The sequence below is a fragment of the Ceratotherium simum genome, chromosome 26 (genome assembly GCF_057802395.1).
Source record: "Ceratotherium simum simum isolate JZ-2026a chromosome 26, ASM5780239v1, whole genome shotgun sequence".
Taxonomy (NCBI): Eukaryota; Metazoa; Chordata; class Mammalia; order Perissodactyla; family Rhinocerotidae; genus Ceratotherium; species Ceratotherium simum.
The window spans coordinates 28077482-28099808 of NC_141925.1; the positions used below are offsets into that span (position 1 = coordinate 28077482).

The window sequence follows — 22327 nt, forward strand, 5'->3', positions numbered from 1 at the left end:
CTTTGGAAGGCACGCTAAACTTCCACAGCATTTGGACTTGACGTATCTAAAAAGTGAGCTCAATTCTTTCCCAAACCTACCACTCCTATTATATTCCCTTTCTTAATGAATGGCACCAAAATTCGTCCTGTCGCCCGAGCCAGCACCCTGGGAGTCCTCTCTGGCTTCTTCCTCCTCTTCATCCTCCTTCATAACCAGTTAATCAGTCCTCATGTGATTCAGCCTCAATGTTTCCAAATCTAAAATATTTTAGCATATAAAAATAGGAAATTTCATATCAGTGGTCAAAGGATGGATTATTAAACAAATTGAAATAACCAAACTTTGAGACAAGGATCTCTATGTTAAAACTCTCACACCTTAATATAAAAATATTTAATCCATTTGGAATTTATTTTGAAAAGAAATATTGGCCTATAAGAAAATATACGTGACTATTTGTACCATCTAGGGACAATGAATGACGTTCTTAGGATATCATCAAAAGGAAAAAGCTAATTATTTTGACTATATAAATGTAAAATTTATGCTTGTCAAAAAATACTGTAAACAAATTAAAGTGAAAAGCACAGGTTGAGAGTAATACCTGTAAAATGAATGTAAAAGGAGTTTATTCAATATATACAAAGTTCTTATAACTCAATAAGATAAAGACAAATACTCCAACAGAAAAAGGAATAAGGGGTCATCAACAGGCAAATCTCTAAATAAGAAATATAGTTAAATATATGAAAAAGTGTTCATCATCACTAATATTCAAGAAATGCAGATTTGAAAATGATATGCCATTTTTAGACTCATCAGAATAGCAAAGACAACAAAGATGAGTAAGATTCAGTGCTGATGAACATACAGAGAAAAAGACACTGTCGTACACTCTTCGTGGGACAGTACCACATAGCTTGAGAACAATTTATCAATTCATATTAAAAGCTTTTGAAAATGAATATGGAACTTTTGGGATAAAATAATGAATTTAACTCTTGAATCTGACATCGTCCCCTACTCAAAAGCCACTGAAAAGCACAGTAAAGGGATTTTAAAAAATGAAATAAACCCATAACCTTCCAAGGTCAGAGAAAACACAAGAAGAAACACCAACCACAACACTGAGTAAGTTGGAGGGCAGATTCACAGGGTAACCACGTTGACAGATGTGTCAGACCCCTCTGCTGTCAAAACCAGTTAAGTCCAACCCCAGCGCTCAGAGTGTGTGTGTGTATAATATACAATACAAAATTTTCCATTTTAACCATTTTTAAGCGTACAGGTCAGTGGCATTAAGTACAATCACATTGTCACACAACCATCTCCAGAACTTTTTCATCTTCCCAAACTGAAACTCTGTACCAATTAAACAACATCTCTCCAGCCCCTGGTCCCCACAGCCCCTGGCTGTCTAATCACCTTTTAAGAGGTAATCATGAGCCGACAACAAGCTCACTGGATATCCAAGGAAAGCCTCCAAGATGGGAGATAGAAACTAAATAACAAAGAGAAAAAAGTAATTTGTGGAAACAGACTATACAGGGAGAAGAACTAAAAAACAAAACAAAACATTATTAATATCCTCCAAGGGATAAGAAAACATATTGCTTCCATTAAATAAGAACAATACGCTATAAAAAGGAACTTTCAAAGAATAAAAATGAGCACTTGGAAGTAAAATCGTGATAGCAGAAATAAAAAATTGAACAGAAGGGAAAGAAGATAAAATTGAAGAAAGCGAACAAAGCAGAGCAAAGAGATAAGGAAAGAAAAGATAAGACAGCAGAGAAAAGATAAGAAATAGGGGTTCAATCTAGGAGGTTTAATAATGGAATAATGGGTGATGCTGAAAGAGAGAATTGAGGAAAAATGGGGAGGAATTATCAAGTAACTATTCCAAAAGATTTTCCAAAAACTGATAGACATTAGATTCCAGATTAAAGCCACTAAATGTCCAGCCCAGTGGATGAAGACTGACCCATACCAAGGCTCATCATCGCGAATTTCAAAACTCTGGGGACAAAATGCAGATTCCACAAGGTTCCAGAAAGGAAAAAACATGAAAAGGATCAGGAATTAGAATGCCTTTCATTCTTTTAAGAAACACCGCAAGGCAGAAGATAATGGAGCAAAACTACCAAAATTCTGAAAGAAGCCAATATCCAACTCAACCTGGCCATCATTCACACAGAAAATTAGGATAAAGCTTTCTACAGACATGGACAAGCTCAAAAGATTTTATCTTCCTTGCAAAGACTTAAGAAGCTTCTAGTTGTTGTGTTTCACCAAAATAAGCACGTAAACCAAGAAACAGAAAGGCTTGGAATTCGGCATAAGAGAGGGGGCAAAGGAGATCCCCAGGAGGAGGATGAAGGGAGATCCAAGGTGACAATGATACCAGTGTGGCCAGCTGTCCATAGTAGAGCAGTGTGACTTGAGGCAGACACATCGAGGGCTGTCATTACCATCTCTCCTGCAAATTTAGCTCATTTTAAGCTGAGGATAGATTGTCTGAATGAGACACAAACTTTTACCGTGAATTGATAAATTGTTCTTCAGATATGTGGTACTGTTCAATGAAAACTATATGAAAGTGTCTTTTTCTCTGTATCCTCACCAACACTGAATCCTTTTAATCTTTGTCACCTTTGTTGTTCTAGTGAGTGAAATGGTGTTTGAATGAGTATCGATTGTCCCAATTCTTCCTTATAATTGATGTTCTGACTGTAGGGTGACTAAGTTGTGCTGTCTCTCCATGCCTGCTGCCTGGATCAGCTGAGGACATTCATTTCATCCCTCAGATGTGGTCTGCTTTGACCTTCTCCTGAGGGTAGAAAGTACGCCTTGATGAGGTCAGAGGCAAAAAATACAGAAAAACCATTCCATCTGTCCAGATTTTTGCCTTATAGCCAGTACCCAGTCCACATAATAGCCCTGCCAGACGTCCCCACCGGGGTGAGCCCTGCGTTTCCCTGAGCTCACTCATGACATTGCTCTCTTCTCTAGAAGAGGCTTTTGTAAACTCTTAGCAAAGCACACGGGTCAATATTCTTGTTCTTGATGTGGTAGGATAACAAGCATTTATTTAAAAGTACATTTTAAGAAATAAAGGAACCAGGAAAACTAAGCAAAAAATAAATAAATAAAAGGCATTCAGATTGGAAAGTAAGAAGTAACATTATTACTATTTGAAGACATAGAAAGCTCTAAAGAATCCACACACACAAAAACTATTAGAGCTAATAAACAAGTCTAGAAAAGTAGAAGGATACAAGATGAATATACAAAGGTCAGTTGCATTTCTATACACTAGCAATGAGCAGTCCAAAAATGAAATTAATAAAACAATTCCATTGACAATAGCATCAAATATAATAAAATATTTAGGAATAAATTTTACCAAAGAAGGCAAGATTTATCTACTGAAAACTATAAAACATTGTTGAAAGAGATGAAAGAAGACCTAAATAAACAAAAAGACACCCCATGTTCATGGATTGGAATTGTTAATGTTGTTAAGATGATAATACTCCTCAAACTGACCTACAGATTCAATGCAATCTCTAGCAAAATTCCAACTGCCTTTTTTACAGAAATGGACAAGCTTGTTCTAAAATTCATATGTCAATACACAGGACCCAGAACAAACAAAATCTTGAAAAAGAAAAACAAGGTTGGAAGACTCACACTTCCTAATTTTAAAACTTGCTACACAAAGGAACAGTTGTCAAGACAGTATGGTACTAGCATAAGGACAGACACACAGATCAATGAAATGGGATTGAGAGTCCAGACATAAATCTTCACATTTACAGTTAGTTGGTTTTTGACAAGAGTGCCATGACCATTCAATGGGGAAAGAATAGACTCTCCAACAAATGGTACTGGGACAACTGAATATCCTCATGGAAAAAAATGAGTTTGGACCCCTACCTCAAACCATATGCAAACATTAACTCACAATGGATAAAGACCTACATGTAAGAGAGAAAACTATAAAACTCTGAGAAGAAAACACAGGTGTAAATCTTCGTGACCCTGGATAAGGCAACAGTTTCTTAGATATGACACCAAAAGCTCAAGCATCCAAAGAAAAAATAGGCAAACTGGACTTCATCAAAATTAAAAACTTCTGTGCATTAAAGGACACTATCAAGAAAGTGAAAAGACAACCCACAGAATGGGAAAAAACATTTGCAAATATATTTGCAAAAAATATTTACAGAATATATTTGATAAGGATGAATACCTAGAATATATGAAGAACAATTACAACTCAACAACAAAAAGAAAATCTGTTTTAAAAATGGGCAAAGGATTTGAATAAACATTTCTCCAACAAAGATAGACTAATGACAAATAAGCACATTAAAAGATGCTTAAAATAATTAGTCATTAGGGAAATGCAAAGCAAAACCACAAGATACCACCTCACCCCCACTAGAGTGACCATAATAATACAGGCATACCTCGTTTTATTACATGTTGCTTTATTGCACTTTGCAGATATTGCGTTTTTTACAAATTGAAGGTTTGTGGCAACTCTGCATTAAGCAAGTCTATCAGTCCCATTTTTCCAACAGCATTTGCTCACTTCATGTCTTTGTGTCATATTTTGGTAATTCTTGCATTATTTCAAAATTTTTTATTATTATTATATTTGTTATGGTGATCTGCGATCAGTGATCTTTGATGTTACTATTGTAATTGTTTGGGGGCACCATGAACCATGCCCATATAAGATGGTGAACTTAATTGATAAAGGTTGGGCATGTTCCGACTGCTCCACCAACCAGCCGTTCTCCAATCTCTCTCCCTCTCCTCAGGCCTCCCTATTTCCTGAGACACAACAATATTGGAATTAAGCCAGTTAATAACCCTACAATGGCCTCTAAGCGTTCAAGTGAAAGGAAGAGTCACACGTCTCTCATTTTAAATCAAAAGCCAGAAATGGTTAAACTTCGTGAGCAAGGCATGTCAACAGCCGAGATAGGCTGAAAGCTAGGCCTCTTGCGCCAGTTAGCCAAGTTGAGAATGCAAAGGAAAAGTTCTTGAAGGAAATTAAAAGTGCTACTCCAGTGAACACACAAATGATAAGAAAGCAAAACAGCCTCATTGCTGATATGGAGAAAGTTAGAGTGGCCTGGATAGAAGAGCAAACCAGCCACAACATTCCCTTAAACCAGAGCCTAGTCAAGAGCATGCGCTAACTGTCTTCAATTCTGTGAAGGCTGAGAGAGGTGAGGAAGCTGCAGAACAAAAGTCTGAAGCCAGCAGAGGTTGATTCATGAGGTTTAAGGAAAGAAGCTGTCTCCATAACATAAAAGTGCAAAATGAAGCAGCAAGTGTGGACATAGAAGCTACAGCAAGTTATCCAGAAGATCGAGCTAAGATAATTAATGAAGGTGGCATACTAAACAACAGAGTTTCAATGCAGGCAAAACAGCCTTCTATTGGAAGAAGATGCCATCTAGGACTTTCATAGCTAGAGAGGAGAAGTCATTGCCCGTCTGCAAAGCTTCAAAGCTGCCTCTCTTATTAGGGGCTAACACAGCTGGTGCCTTTAAGTTGAAGCCAATGCTCATCTACCATTCTGAAAATCTTAGGGCCCTTAAGAATTATGCTAAATCTACTCTGCCTGTGCTCTATAAATGGAACAACAAAGCCTGAAGGACAGCATATCTGTTTACAACATAGTTTCCTAAATATTTTAAGCCTACTGTTGAGACGTACTGCTCAGATAAGAAGATTCCTTTAAAAATATGACTGCTCATTGACAATGCACCTGGTCACCCAAAAGCTCTGATGAAGATGTACAACAAGATAAATGTTGTTTTCATGCCTGTTAACACAACATCCGTTCTGCAGCCCCTGGATCAAGGAATAATTTCGACTTTCAAGTCTTATTATTTAAGAAATACATTTCACAAGGCTACAGCTGCCACAGATAGTGAGTCTTCTGACGGATCTGGGAAAAGTCAGTTGAAAACCTTCTGAGGGGGCCAGCCCGGTGGCACGAGCAGTCAAGTGCGCCTGCTCCGCTGCAGCGGCCCGGTGTTCGCCGGTTTGGATCCTGGGCGTGCACCAAGGCACTGCTTGTCAAGCCATGCTGTGGCGGCGTCCCATATAAAGTAGAGGAAGATGGGCATGGATGTTAGCCCAGGGCCAGTCTTCCTCAGCAAAAAGAGGAGGAACGGCAGATGTTAGCTTAGGGCCGATCTTCCTCACAAAAAAAAAAAAAGAAAGAAAACCTCCTGGAAAGGATTCTCCATTCTAGATGCCATTAAGAACATTTGTGATTCACAGGAAGAGGTCAAAATATCAACATTAACAGGAGTTTGGAAGAAGTTATTCCAACCCTCATGGATGACTTTAAGAAGTTCAAGACTTCAGTGGAGGAAGTAACCACAGATGTGGTGGAAATAGCAAGAGAACTAGAATTAGAAGTGGAGCCTGATGATGTGACTAAATTGCTGCAATCTCATGATAAAACTTTAACGGATGAGGAGTTGCTTCTTATGGAGGAGCAAAGAAAGTGTTTCTTTTTTGAGGTGGAATCTACTCCTGGTGAAGATGCTGTGAAGATTGTTGAAATGACAACAAAGGATTTAGAACATTACATAAACTTAGTTGATAAAGCAACACTAAGGTTTGGGAGGACTGACTCCAATTGTGAAAAAAGTTCTACTGTGGGTAAAATGCTATCCAACAGCATCACATGCTACAGAGAAATCATTCGTGAAAGCAAGAGTCAATCGATCCGGCAAACTTCATTGTTGTCTTATTTTAAGAAATTGCCACAGCCACCCCAGCATTCAGCAACCACCACCCTGATCAGTCAGCAGCCATCAACACCAAGGCAAGACCCTCCACCAGCAAAAAGGTTATGACTCACTGAAGCTCACATGATGGTTAGCATTTTTTAGCAATAAAGTATTTTTTAATTAAGGTATGTGCATTGTTGTTTTAGACATAATGCTATTGCACACTTAACAGACTACAGTATAGTGTAAACATAACTTTTATACACACTGGGAAACCAAAAAATTCGTGTGACTTGCTTTATTGCGGTGGTCTGGAACTGAACCCGCAATATCTCCAGGGTATGCCTGTAAAAAAGAAAAAAAAAAAAAACAAAGACAATAACAAGTGTTGGTAATGATGTACAGAAATCAGAACCCTCATACATTGCTGGTATGAATGTAAAATGGTGCTGCCGCTGTGAAATACAGTCTGGTTATGGAAAACAGTCTGAAGGTGTCTCGAAAAGTCAGCCATAGAATTATCATATGACCCAGCAGTTTCATTCCTAGGTATATACCCAAGAAAACTGAAAACATGTCCACACAAAAACTTACACATGTAGGTTCACAGCAGTATTATTCCTAATAGCCAAAAAGTGGAAACAACCCAAATACCCACCAACTGATGAATGGATAAACTGTCCTATATCCATACAACAGAATATTATTTAGCCATAAAAAGGAATGAAGTACTAATATATGTTACAATATGGATGAACCTAGAAAACATTATGTTAAGTGAAACAAGCCCGACCCAAAAGTCCACAAATTGTAAATTTCACTTGTATCAAATGTCCAGAATAGGCAAATTCATAGAGACAGAAAGTACCTTAAGTGGTTGCCCAAGGAACTGGGAGAGACTGATAACAGGTTCAGGATTTCTTTGGGAGATGATGGAAATATTCTGGAAGTCGATAGTTGTGATAGTTGCAAACCATTGTGAATATACTGAAAGCCACTGAATTGTATACATGTATAATGATGTAGTTTATGTTATGTGGATAATGTGTCAATTAAAAATAAGGAAAAATAAATAAAGGATGACCATGCATGGACCAACGATGGGGTGTGTCAAAAATTATGATCAATATAATTCCACGTACCTGAATTCCCCCACTCTCAATCCCTCAAAGAAAGATCAAGGCAAAAAATGCTGAGCGGCTGAACAGAAAGACTAGTAGCTCAGGATCACACTCAAGAGTAATCAACCGGACGCTGGTGGGAAAGGGAGGAGGAAGAGTGTGAAAAGACGTCTAGGCTTTGATGACGAGATAACTGAGTAGAAGGTGAAGCTCTTCACTGAGACAGGAGGACATCAAGGATGAGAAGCAGGTTTCTGAGGCCGAAAGGAGAATAGTAAGTTAGTCATCGGAACAACTGAGCTTATGGTTTCAGAGGGACCCTGGGTAGCCATCTAGGAGACAGAGAACACAGGTTTGGAGCTCAGGGGAGAGGCTGAGTTGTCTAGGCTGGAAGGATGGATGTGGGGATGATCAAGCGTGCACAGTGGAGGAGACTGCCCAGTGTGTCCTGATGGTGAGCGTCATGAGTGATCCCAACGGAAGCAGGGAGCCACGGAGGAGGAAGGTGAGAGGAGAATCAGAAGAGAGTGGTGCCGGGGCCTCAGGAGGAGAAAAATGCCAGGAAGGAAGCCGCCAACAATGTCAGATGTGGCCAGATCAGAGCAGGAAAGTGCCCAGCGGATTTGGTGAGCAGTGATGACTGGCAGGTTTTGCCTTAGTGATTTCAGTTTAATGTACAAGAGCACAAAGTGCATCTTACTTGGGCTTAACTTAGACCAATATCAATGTTCAAGCTGAATGAAACAAATTACTTAAGGAAAAAAAACTAACAAGAGAAAGACCCTGACTTGCACACAGATCCAAAGTCACCTATTCACAAATTCCCTCAGCTAGTCTTTTTTTTCCCCCCTGAAAAAGCCTCTTTGTTCTTTCATGTATGTGGTAACACCTGGAAGTGGGGGGCTATAGTTCCCACCAGAGCCAGTCTTGACCAGCCCGAGAATGGACCATTCTACCCTCATTAAAAAGATGTTTGCAGAGCTTGCTTAATAAAAATGAAAATGTTATGCTTCACAGTTCAGGGGGACAAAAAAGCAGAACATTAAATTGTTTTTACTCTAGGATCTTAACTATGTAAAACGTGCATTAAAAAACAAGATAAGAACATGGGTGAATGAGCAGTTGCTTCTGGTTAGTCTCTTCAGTATTTGTTTGTTCCAATTATATGTGATTTTTGATACATTCAAATTTTCCTACAAAGAGCATGCATTACTTTTAAGATCAGAAAAAATGGTAAGGCTGGAAAAAAATATTTTAATCAAAGTCAAACAGAAGGTAAGCAGGGATAACAATATTAATGTTAGACGCACTAAATTCAAGGCAAGAAAAAAAAGATATGCTTTTAAGATAAAAGGAGCATTGCGTAATGGTAACCATCACTGCTAAAAATGAAGCCATGCAGATACAAATCTATAGTTACCAAAGAAACTGACAACAAGATACAGAAATCAAACATTATTAGGAACAAGGGAAGAAACAGTTGTCGTAGGAGGAGATTTTAAAACACCATTATCAAAAAGGCTTAAGAAAATAAACTCATAGTCTATCTAAATACACAAAATCGATGTCTGGCAGCAATTCAGTTCCATGATTACAGTGTGTGGGGGTCTTTTCAAGTGTATATAGAACATTTACAGAACTCGATAATACTAGTCACAAAGAAAATCTCAATAAAGAAAAAATGTTAAATTCCTCTTCCAGTTAAAAAGAAGGCACTTCTGGCCTGGAGAAAATACAGAGGCTAGAGCCAGGAAAGAAAAGAGGGAGCCTGTTTATATAGTCACTCCTGGTCCCCTTGGTATTTCGGGAATTGGGGAGGATGAACAGGAATTCACTTTATGGTCAGACTGAACCAACGCCCCTTCCTCCTTTTCTGCCATGCACCAAACGTCTTCATTTAGACCTGAAATGTGAGCCACTGCAATGGTACTTAACCTCGTGGCGCTCAAAGTGTGGTCCCTGTATCAGCAGCATCACCTGGGAGCTTGTGAGAAATGCAGATTCTCAGCCCCACCCCAGACCTCCAGAAATCGAACTTGAGGTGGGGCTCCAGGAGATTCTGATGCAAAAGCATCTGATGTAAAGGTGTATAAATACTCCAGCTCCCTCCCCCTTGAGCAGACTGATTCTGAGGGGCAGGTTTTACAGAAGGTCCCAGTGTCCCCAGGTGGGATCAAGCTCCTCCCATTGCCCACAGCAGCAATCTGCATAACACCCCCTTTTGGGGGTGACTTCCCTTCCCAGTCCTACTCCCTACTCCCTTAGTGATGCTCTTGTCACCTCCCAAATAAACTCATGCACTCAAATCTTTGTTTCAAGGTCTATTTTTGGGAGAACCCAAGCTAAGACTTCTACCGGAGACCCTGCTCTTCACGGAGCTAGTGTTCTGGTTGAGACTGGCTTGGCCTCCCATTCCTTCCCCTCTGGCTGGGCTCTGGCGAGATTTGCTCGAGGAAGGGAGCTCCACCGGCAGTGAGTCCTCACCCCAATTCAGTGTAGCACCTACGGTCCGCTCTCCTCTCTGGGTTTGCCGGCTCTTCTCTGCACCACCTCCAGCCACTGTGCCGCTGGCCCTTGCTTGCCCTTTCCCAGTCTATCCAGCTTCACTGCTCACTCCCTCGCCGGGTGAGACTCACTGAGGGTCGAGGGTCAGCTGCCAGCCAGCCCTGTGAAACCACATCCTGCCCAGCACTGGGAGTCCAGATTGCAAGACACGGCGATGTCACGTGCTACAGTAGGGTACAGGGTGCTGAGGCAGCACAGAGCAACAGCCTTAGGATGTCGGCAAAGGATTCTCCGAGGAAGCGACACGTAGGAGACACCTGGGGAACGAGTGGGACTTAGCCAGCAAATGGAAGGGGGGCGTAGGGGCAGGGATCCTCCACAGAGGGCATGGAAGTCCTGCCGAAGCAAGAGGACTGCAGTGGGCGCACAGTGAGGCTGCAGAGAGGGGCGCCGTGAGCCACGCCAGGGAGAGACTTTGCCAGATGACTTAGATGCTTCAGGGAAATGAAAGAACCTCCTTTGCACAAGAAGACTATCCGTGTCAGTTTTAGAAGAATCTATAGATAATGAAATGGCCAGAGGTAAAGGGAGAAAAATAGGGATGTGAAAAATCCAGCCGATGACCCATCAGTCCTCAAAATCTGGAGGCCTTGGAGATGGCAGCACCCTGACGGGCATATTGCTGGGCCCAGGCACACTCTAGCCCTTCACTGGGCCGGTTCAGAAGGGGCAGGGGGACTTCAGCTTCTGGGCCCATGAAATGTGACAGGATCATCCCGGTGCTCTTGAAGATAATCAGGTTTCAAACAGGCCCTGTGGTGTTGCCCCACCTCCTCCTCGCACACACAGGGTCATCCTTCTCCACTCCGCCCGCTGAGAGCAAGGGGTATAGCCTGCCCCTAATCCTTCAGTTGCTCAGAAGATAAGCCTCCTTGGCCTTAAGCACGCACTAGCTGGCTTTCTTTTCTGTCATCTGCCTGCGCGGGTTCCTCCCTGAAGTGAGCACTGAATTTTATAGGCGGTGAGCCAACACAAAAGCACAATTAGCGAAACCAATTCCCACCCCCACCTTGACACCAGGCCTTGTGTCCAGGGACCCCAAAGGATTTTTGTTATGGTCATCCAATATTTGCTTGTTTTATATTTTTTGAGCCATCATTCCTATCAGAGCTGAACTCCCAAAGACCTGCAAACACTGCTCGTTTCCACCTACAGTTATTTTGGGCACAGTGGCCCAGAGGAGAATTCTGATGTAAGATGAACAGTTCCCATCACAGGGCAGAATGTCGCTTTTTCTTTTGCTTCTCGGAAAAGGACAATGGAGATAGGGGTTGGGGTGGGGAGTGCTGAGGAATTCAGCCCTTCGATGTCATCTACTAATATGAAGAGGGGAAATTAGTCTAGATATATAATCAGTAATTTATTCGTAAGAGCTCTAGAGGATTCGAGGACTAATGAACCAGGGTTTGCCTAGATTTCTTTCTCTGAAACATCTCCCTTCCCCAGATATGCCCCAGGGACCAGGAGACAAAGACACTCGTGCTCACGTTGGAATGAAAGTGGCATTCCCACCGCACCCCCCACTGACATCATGTGCTTGCATCTTCCACTCCAAAAAACACGTGCAGGTCGGCTGCCCCCATACCTTCGTCACTGTTGTCATCCACCAGGATGATCTCCTTCAGCAGGTGTGTCGGTGTGTGGTTGACAGCGCTGTGGACTGACCGCAGGATCACGGACAGGGCCTCATTCACAAAGATAAATATGATGGATATCTGGGGCAGCTCCTTGGAATATTTTAGCTCCTTACACCTGGGGAAGAGAACAGGGCAGAGTGGAGTCAGAAGAAGGAGGAAGGCATAGGCACTGTGACCGGACACAATAAGGATTTTGGCTGAATCCTCATACACGTCCTCTCAAGGTGTGAATCACTGCTTCCCTCTTGGCCTCTCTTGGCTAAGAACTGAGAACAAAACCTAAGGAGGAGACGGTTAAGGGATCCAGCCCACTTCTCCAAATTTACCACCCCAGAAGAACCGGAAGCGTCAGTCTTGGGCACATCTACTGTATCACAGGCTGCCGTGCCCACATGAACCCCCAGTCCTATCGCAGTGCACACCTGCCGACTTCCCACCCCAGGCACTTGCATTTCATTGCCTGTAGCCTGCTTTGCTGCCACCTAAGCCATCAGCCCACCCCCATCAGCTCTCATCCAGAGACAGCCAGGAGGCAATGCATCAATACCCCGGCTCCCTCACCCCTTGAGCAGGCGGGTTTTACACCAGCTCCCAGAGTCCCCCAGTGGGTTCAAGCTCCTGCCGCCACCCACAGCAGCAATCTGCATAACAACCCCTTTGGGGATGCCTTCCCTTCCTAGTCCTACCTCCCCACTCCTCTAGTGATACTCTTTTCATCTCCCAAATGAATCAATGCACTCAAATCTTTTTTTCTGGGGGAACGTAAACTAAAACATCTACTGGAGACTCCTGCTCTCACAAAGCTTACATTCTAGAAGACATAAAACACACATGCAAATAATCATAAGCAAGAAAGAGGATCCTCTGCCTGAATTGGAGTGTGCTACCTGACATACCCCAAGTCTTCTTATAAGCGTCCCTAGAATCTCCCTGGGGCAGGAGATGGCACCACCTGCCTGAGAGGTCCTCCCTCCTAATATCCAGGAATTCCCCCAGCCCGGAAGACAGGGTGAAGGGAACAATCCTTTTCATCCAGGCTGGACTGATCCCTGGGGCCTCCGGTGACGTAAGAGATGGCTGAACACCCAGGGAATGTGCTCTGCATGGCTCTCTGTCCAGGGAGCACTAGGGAATTTGGTTTTATGCTGAGTCTGAGACACATCAGAAATACCAAGCAGAGACAAAGTGGAATGGAACAGTGAGCTAGCGCTTTTCAATACTTTCTCCTTCTTGTGTGAGATTGCACAATATAGGGCACACTGTGTTAGAGACAGACAAAGGAAACAAGATGAAGGGATGGAGTGAGCAGGAAGCAGCACTGAAGAGGGAGCAAGACATATGGCTGTTTTTTATGCTGAACAGCTTGGGTTGTGTAGGGCCATATTAATCATGTAGGCAATTTTCAGAAGAAAATAAAGTTTTGTTACAATATACACTTGTGTCTCCTGGAGGAGACTGTCCAGGGATCTATTGATCATGCAGCCTCACTTTTACCACATTGCTGTAAATCTACTTCTGGGAGCTGCCAGGTGGATTAGGATGGTTATTGATGGGCTCCAGGACAGTCGGCGGGAATCATCTCATTTACTGCGTGGTGATCCGAGGGAGGAGGGCACCCCAGAAGGTCCCTCAGAGCCCCCTCGATGGGGGTCAGCAGCCACCCTGAGCCTGGCAGGCTGGCGGCTGCTCCTTCTCAGCCCGTTACTCACCAACCTGTACACGTGAGCACACAGACTGCACACCCACCTACTCTGAGCTCTTATTCCTGAGGCTGGTTTCTTTGGACCTTTGTTTGTAATAGCTTCTGGCCCTTGAAATTAAGAAGCAAACAGGCCAGATTGCACTGCACCAGCCCCGTCCTCTCCACCGACAGGAAATGGGGTCGTGCCGCAATCAAGACTGAACTGTGAGTCGGGGGGCCCTGATCCTGCCCCTTAATGGGTCACGGTGGCCATTCAGAAAATCATGGGGGGCTTTCAGAAGTGAGAAGTGCTCTGCCACACAGTGGACATGTCACCCTGGGCACACTGGTCATGTTTCTTCATCTCTAAAACTGTCAAAATAATCCACACTGTACCTAGCTCTGGAAGCCTGGTTAAGATCTCGTAAGGATCAAGTGAGATCAGCTTTTGAGAGCCCCGTGAAAATGCAGTGTACCAACCACTGGAAAGATCCAGTCTGCCTGGCTGGCCCCTGCGTTCTCCCTTCTGGGTCCTCCGTTCCCTTTTATATATTCCCCATAATCATGGGCCAGGTTTCCAGAGTTTTCACTCAACCCAGACCCTTCCTGTAGGATCCCCCCAGGACTATCCTCCACTACAGGGCTCAGGTCTCTAAATCTGCCCAGCTTACAACAATTTCCCTCTCCTGTGCCCAATGTCCTCAGAGTTTCACAATAGGCAGACAAAATGAATACAGTCATATTATGAAAATCAGCATTATTTTTGTTGGTCTTTAAGTTCTAGGGAGGTAGACTCTGCCTTAAAAAAAGCCTCTACGTCTGGCTTATTGCCGGATATGTAGAAGATGCACAGAATACAATGGAGAGATGGAGATATGGAGAACTGAAGTCTTAAGCATCTTCTGTGAGGAGTAGGCACTAATTGATACATACGCCATTTCCAATCAGAAACCCAATGCCCAAACGGGAAGAAGATGAGCACGAGAAGGGAGATTAAGGGTGGATGGTGCCAAGAAATAGAGAGGCTCATAGGTCATCAAAATACTAGAGACTGCACAGAGAACAGGAACAGCTATGGCTCCTGCCCCTAAGAGGTGATGCTGAATCAATTCTCACTGTGGCCTGATAACCCTCAGATGGTGTATCCAAACTACATGTATCTGGGTATCCCACATCTGAAGACTGGGGCTGACATGAAAGAGGCCCCCCCACCCCCCATTCCTGAGTTCCTACAGAGCTGAGGATTGGAGGGTGCTCAGTGCCCAGTGCCACGGAGGTGTGCATGGCGCTCTCTGGGTGGCCCTGGCAATGGCCCATGCCAGGCAGACCAGGCAGGCAATATGGGGAAGGGAGCAGCCCACTCAGCTTGGCGTTTAGCCTCTTCTCTACATAATGGAACCTACAGAATCAGGCATGTTTTCTGCCTCCCCAGTGGCCTCCCAGGCTGCAAAATCCTGGTAAGTAAGGAGTAGCCTGGAAGGTTGTGAGGATAAAATAATAGATTCTGGATTTGAAAGACACCTTGGGAGTGAGGCGAGGATGGCACACCACAGAAACTGCAAAAGGGAGGGATTTGTGTGCTCCCTCTAGCAACAGACTCAGATCTGGGTCCCAGAAATCACAAATTTCCTTTCCATAACTAGTCAGTAAGCAATAAACAATCCTTCATTTGAAAGAAGATGGTTGGTGGGAAAGCTACTTAAGGTCTGGATCAATTTCAATCAATGCTCCAGGCCAGAAGGGGCTACAAAGAAATTCAACACCAGGTTCCTCGCCTCAAAGGGCTAATGGGGAACAGATCCTCTGCACAGCTGTTCTCATAGAGAAAAGAAAGCAGAGACAAATAACCAGCCGAGATCTCTTAGACCCTTTCATCTGTGCATCTGTCTGTCCATCTGTCCGGGATGCTTCCTTGAACTCGGTAACTCCCCAAGGGTAACCACTGTTCCCCCTCCCTCATCCCTCTCACCCCAGAGCCACTGGCACTGACGTCACTTAACACCAAATGTGTGCACGCTCCTGCTTCACTGATGCTGAGTGAGAAGAGATTTGGGGAGACAGCCGCCTCTGGGAACCCACTAGAGAGAATCACAGTTGACACGAAAGAAGGTCAAGGGCCAAGGCCTCCAGCGGGGAAGAAATCAAAACCCAAAGAGGTGGCCACACCCTCTCAGAAGCAGACCTCTGCCCATGACCACCTTTGAAGGAGACAACTGACATGACCTCAATGTGGTACAGGTAAGAGGTACCAAGACACATTGGTAAACCAGTCCGCCAACCTGAAAACAAAAAGAGGACCCCAAGGGGCTGGCCAGGTGGTGTAGTGGTTAGGTTTGCGTGCTCTGCTTTGGCGGCCTGGGGTTCATGGGTTCGGATCCCTGGCACAGACCTATGCACCGCTTATCAAGCCATGCTGCGGCAGGCATCCCACATGAAATAGAGGAAGATGGGCACAGATGGTAGCTCAGGGCCAATATTCCTCAGCAAAAAGAGGAGGATGGGCAACAGATGTTAGCTCAGGGCTAATCTTCCTCACCAAAAAAAAAAAAAAAGAGGACCCCAAAACATCCCCATCATTGTAAAAGAATTTAGATGCAATGTGGTCCAGGAGACCCATGAGGTTATAGATAACAATGATGATAATAATAACCAACACGTAGTGCAGGCTACGTGCCAGATACTGCTGGAAGCTTCCATATACTGTACTGTCTTATTTAATCCTTACAGCAATCTTATGAGGCAGGCAGTGTTATCATCCCCATTTCACAGATGAGAAAACTGGGGCACAGGGAGGTGAAGTCTCTTGTTCTAAGTCACACAGCGAGTCTGAAAAGCAGCAAGGGTGCCTGGATGTGAATTCCATTATCTGATGTTTAGACTCTTCCAAATGCCCCTGCCTGACCAAGGCAGGTGTGTTAGCTACAGCAGACAAATCTCCCCACATTTTCTAGCCCAGCCCCTTCCTGGCTGGGGGACCCTGGCTAAGTTGTTCAGTCTGTCTGAGCCTCAGCTGCCTTATCTCTGCCCTAAAAGCCCCGACCAGGAGATGGTCCTCTAGGCCAGCTGCGCCTATGGCCTGCAGGGCAAGTAGAGTGCAGACCAGGAGACTCCCTTCACGTGCGAAGGCGGGCAGCACAAGCCAGCCCCACTACGCCCAGGGTTAATAAGGCTGGTGGGAACATGGGCAAAGCTCCTAGTGTTCTCACGGTGAATCTGGGCAGGGTGCAACCTTGGGTGGTGGCCCCCAGGGAGTTATCAGAAGCCCCTTAACTGAAGGACCCCAAGCAGAGAGAGGCAACCACGCCTACCCTCAGCCATGCTGGGGCACTGCAAAGGTCCTGCTGTTAACGAGCCACTTCAGTCCTTGTGCACCCAGACCTAACTCTCCCTGTCCCCACCATCCCTCGGGGCCCCAGGACCTGCAGGGGCTGGGTGTGGGGGTGCACCTGTGTGTGTGCTCCAGACAGCTGGGTGGGGCCAGTTCAGGGCAGGTGCCCACAGGGCCTGTGATCAGGCTCCATCCTTGTCCCTGGTCCCACTCCTGGTCATCAGTCCCTCAGGTCTAGTCTAAGGTGAGGGCTCTGCTTTCAGGGCCTACCTGGTTTCTCTGTGTCACTTGGCTCACGAGGCCAGTCACTACACGGCCAGCCAATCAGCAGGGCTTTCCTAGCTGCTCACCTCAGCTCTGGCTCCTGGGTGCAATGGCGCCCCTCAGTCTCTGCCCAACATCCCCTCATCCTAGTAAAGAGACCAACTACCAAGCACTACCCGAGCTCAAGTCCTCCAAGAGCCCTGATTTGACAGCTAAAACACATTCAACACTATGACACGGTGGTTTGTAACGTAACGCAGAAAATGCTAAGTGCCGAATGACTATACCTACAACAGACATGACAGTCGAGCTGAGGAGGACCAGGAGGGCAGGAAGATGAGCTGTGAGCTGGATTTGAAAGATGGATCAATGGATCAAACTTGCACAGTCAAGAGCAGAGGGAGGGGCGGGCAATTAGAGCTCTTCCGAGCACACAGAGGCACCAGGGCCCCCCCTCCTTTCTCTCTTCCAGGGTCTTCCAGAAGAAATCTGTCTAAGCTTGTTTAGAGATGGAGCAGTAAAGAGCCAGGTCTTGAAAGCACAGACTCACAGACTCACATCTGCAAATTCCTACCAGGCTGATTCCATTTCATTTTCAAAGTGCTCCAAAAACATGCATCAGGTCATAAAGATCCGTTAATCAAGATTCTTTACAGCTGACGACAGAGTCCACACTCTCTCGGTGCCAAGCCTCTCCACCAAGCTCTCTGGTCTCCGGGGAGCAACATGGAGAGAAATGAGAGGGAGGATAGTGTGGGGAGTGAAAGACAATAGGTAGCTTGAGTCAGAAAACACCACCTCGACATCCCAAGAGCAGCTGCACTCCGAGAAAACTCTTAGAACTGTGACACGCTTGGGACAGACACATCTTCACATGCACTCCCTCCACGCTGGGGACCCTGATGCAGGAGGGGAGGACTCCTTCTGTGACTGCCTTGCTGTCATCATCACATCCACAGGACATCACATCCACTCCAAAATGGAGGGTCCAGGTCCTTGAGTATCTACCTTTTAAATTCTGAATGTGACTTACGGATGACAGCAAACCTGGAATGTACCTGTGCCACCTCACCCTGCACTTCCAGAACTGGCACACCTGCTCCCCCAGCCTGGATAGCCACACTCTTCCTTGGCCTGGCCACACCCTCATGGTCAGCATCAGACACACTCCACCCCAAAACCCCCATTCTCAAACTGAGTGGTAAAAGGGCTCCATCCCCAAAATAGCATTAATGTGGCCCAGCCACTTAGCAATGGGATTCATTTTGTAATTAGTGGTATCAGGTTGCCAGGTAGAAGTAATCAGGAAGTAAAGACAAATGTGTGAAATAGTCATCTCTTGGCTGCTGCCTGAATTACATCTGACCATGAGCACTGTAGGCACACACTTAACCACAGACGTGGCTGGTGCATACCAACCCAAGCTACACCAAGCCATGCATTACAGCCAACCAAGAATAGAAATGGGGATCCTCCTCAAAGCCCTAGTGCAAAAACACCTACCCTCCTGAGCCTAGAAATGGCCATGAACATTGACAACATGCATGACAACTGACACAAACCATCAGAATACCCCACACACCTTCTATGGCACACAACCACCATCAACTTCACTTTTTCTCCGACAAGGAGACAGACTCTCCCTCCTCTCTCTGGCTCACTGTGGACACAGAGCTGGATTACGAAGTCAGATCACAAAGCAAATCTAACTGCCTGTGATGGTTAATTTTATGTGTCAGCTTGGCTAGGCCAAGGTTCAGATATTTGGTCAAACATTACTCTAGATGTTTCTGTGAAGGTATTTTTAGATGAGATTAACATTTAGTTCAGTAGGCTTGGAATAAAGCAGATTATCTTCTAGAATGTGGGTGGGCCTCATCCAATCAGTTGAAGGTTTTAAGAGAAAAAAGACTGAGGTCCCCTCAAGGAAGAGGGAATTCTGCCAGCAGACTGCCTTTGGACTCTAGCTGCAACATCAGCTCCTCCCTGGATCTCCAGCTTGCTGGCGAGCATGGTAGATGTTGGACATGCCAGCCTCCACAATCAAGTAAGCCAAATTCCTTAAAATAAATCTCCCTCTTTTGCTCTCCCTCTATCAAGCTATTGACAAATAGACAGTTTGTTAGATAGATAGGCAGATAGGTAGATAGATATCCTCTTGGTTCTGTTTCTCTGGAGAACTCTCACTGATTCTCTGCCCTGTAGTTTGGAAGAAAAGATTACAGCAGATTGAGGTGACATGTCTCATCAGAATCCTGTCCTTCCAATCTCTCATTCCTGTCACAGCCTCAGACACCACCTCAGCACGGCCCGGGAGCCTCTGACCCACAATTAGAGATGAGCAGAAGGACCACTAGTTTGGTTACTGCAGCAGCATTATCTCAAAACTCCCATGGCCTTTCCTGGACCTCGTCACTGCCCAGAGCTGCTGCACCTCAGCCATCTTCACCTTTATCAGCCTCAACCTCCTTAACCTCCTTTCCCTGCAGTTCTCTCCCCCTTTGCTCCCCAAACACCTGCTCTTAGCCTCAACAAGACCTGCAGGTCCTGGGCCACTCTGTTTTCTCTCTGTACGTCAGCCCTTCCCTGGCTCTGTGTTCTTCCACGCGCTGCCTTCACCCCACCCTCGCTCCCCTGGCCTTCTCTCCCACCAGCCCTGAAGAAGTCCAGCTTGGGATCAATTATCCTTCTAACTTTCCTCCCCTTCATGCATGCTGCTGACACTGCAGGAGAAAGTCCCACAACTGCAGTGGTGACAAGACACATCCAAGGTGTCTGGTCCCCTCAGAGCCCTCGGAGCAGCCCTGAGCCTTCTTTTTGAGACAGGTCAGAGCCCCCAGTTCCTCCTCTTCCGCTGCTCTCTACTTTTACCACTTTCCTCAGGCCAATCTCCCTCTCATAGGGAATTGTGCCTCCTACTCCACAGAGGAAATCAAGGCCACTGGCAGGAAATTTCCAAGTGTGGTCGCAGGCCTGCAGCATCAGCATCAGGAAGACCTGGCAGCATGTTAGAAATTCACATTCTCAGGTCCACCCAGACCCACTGGATCAGAACCCCTTGTCAAGCTCTGCAGGTGTTCCCTGTGCATGTGGAAATATGAGAAACATTTCCCAGACCCCCTGCCACCTGCAAACTCTCCGAGCTCTGAACTCAGCCTTCTGTCTACCCCTCCTCCTTAAAGGAAGCAGAGTCAGGAGGTCAGAGCTAACCCCTTCATCTGTGCTGTGGACTCCCCAGCCTCCTCCCACCTCAGGGTCTTGCTTCGCCCACCACTCTCTCTCCTCTATCTTCACTCTCCCTGCACTGACTTTTTCCACTCAAGGAAGAGACTCAAGTCTCTCCTAGTTAAGTAAAAAAAAACTCCCTTTCCCACAGCCTGAATCATCATCTTCTCTTCTCTTGTCTGCCCTCCCTGTCCCTCCTTTATCTCTCGTTCATTCCTCACCCCATTATCATTTGGCTTCTAGTTACCATATTCTGCTAAAACCACTCTTAAAGTTTCCAGTGATATGTGCATGGCCAGAATCAGTGGAAACCTCCAGACCTCACCTTAGTTGACTATCATTTCTGCGGTATTTAACGTGGTTGTCCCTCTCCTTATAGAAACAGTATTTACTCTGGGACGCCGGCACCCTCACTATCCTCCCACGTGATCCACCCTGGCCACTTGCTCCATGTCACAGGTTGCCCTTTTCTGCTAGTCCTCCAAATTCCAAAATTCCTCAAGGCCCCTTCTTCTGCTCTCTGCTATTCCCACTTCATAAACTCTTCCTGGGAGACCTGATCCAAGTCCACTGCTCCAGCCATTATGCAGGCAACTCCTGAACCCTCATCTCCAGCCTGGACCTTTATTCAGCCTTCATTTTCGCACTGAACATCTCATAAGCACCCCAAATTCAATGCTTCAAACAGACACCTGTTCTCTCTGTGCCTTCCTGTCTTCATCCAAGGTCACCACCCTTTCTCTTCTAGAGTCAAGTGAAAATCATGACCCATTCAACATGTCCAATCGGTCACCAAATCCTGGAGATTCTGCCATCTTTAGGACCTCTTTATGACACTCGTCCCTTTCCCTCCTATTTCTACTGCCTTAGCTCCACTCTTCATCACTCCCCTCCCAAACGACACCAAAAACCACCCAACTGGTCCCTTGCCTCCAGCCTGCCCCTCTGCAGCTCAACCGCATTCTGTCCACCCCACTGCTGCCAGAATGATCTTTCTAAAATGCAAATGTGATCAGGTCAGTCCTCTTACACCAGCTCTTTGCCTCTCTATAGCTTTCAGAGTTAGGTTCAGACTCCCTGTGCTTGGTACCCAAGTTGAGCCCCAGCTCATCCCTCTAGTCTCTTCTCCTCTCCAGCTTTCCTGCGGTCACTATAACCTATTCCTATTTCCCAGAACCACGAATGCTGTCTCTCAATCCACATACACTTTCCTCTCTGTCTGTAGTGCCCTTCCTTCTGCCTACCACACCCTCTTCCCTCCAGCCCCAGCTCCAGCACTTCCCCAGACCCCCAGCCCGATGCCAGGCCCCTCTCCTTGGTTGCTTTCTCTCCTCTGCATTGCCATCATGGGCCTCTGTTCTCTCCCACTGCAGGGCAGCTAGTGGGTCTTCTTCCTTTCTGTTTCCCCAGAGCCCAGCACAGTACTTGGCAGATAAATGGTTACTGAATAAACAAATAAAAACCCTCCCTCCTTCCCTATTTATTCCCTCTGCTCTTCTTATGATCAAAGACATCACTTATCTCTTCCTGCAATTACAACATTGGTGATGGTACTTCAACACTTAAAAGATACCATCCTGGACACAACTGCCTGCTATCTCCCTTGATTTACTAATCAGGCCTCAGATTCCGAAAGCTGTTTGGGTCAAGCGCATTAACCATTAACCAATACTCCCTTTTTTTTCTTCCCTCCTCATCAAGCATTCCTATAATCCTGAGAAAGAGTGGCATCATTTTTAGCAACAGCAAACCTT

General features: G+C 45.4%; 1 protein-coding gene across 1 annotated transcript in view; it reads right to left on the reverse strand.

Moving 5' to 3' along the window:
• The window catches only part of GALNT17 (polypeptide N-acetylgalactosaminyltransferase 17), a 442868-nt gene that overhangs the window by 236292 nt on the left and 184249 nt on the right, over window positions 1–22327 (reverse strand). The window contains exon 3 of the mRNA XM_004439509.3: window positions 12024–12190. Within this exon, the coding sequence (XP_004439566.1) occupies window positions 12024–12190 (167 nt within the window). The remainder of the gene's footprint in view (window positions 1–12023; window positions 12191–22327) is intronic.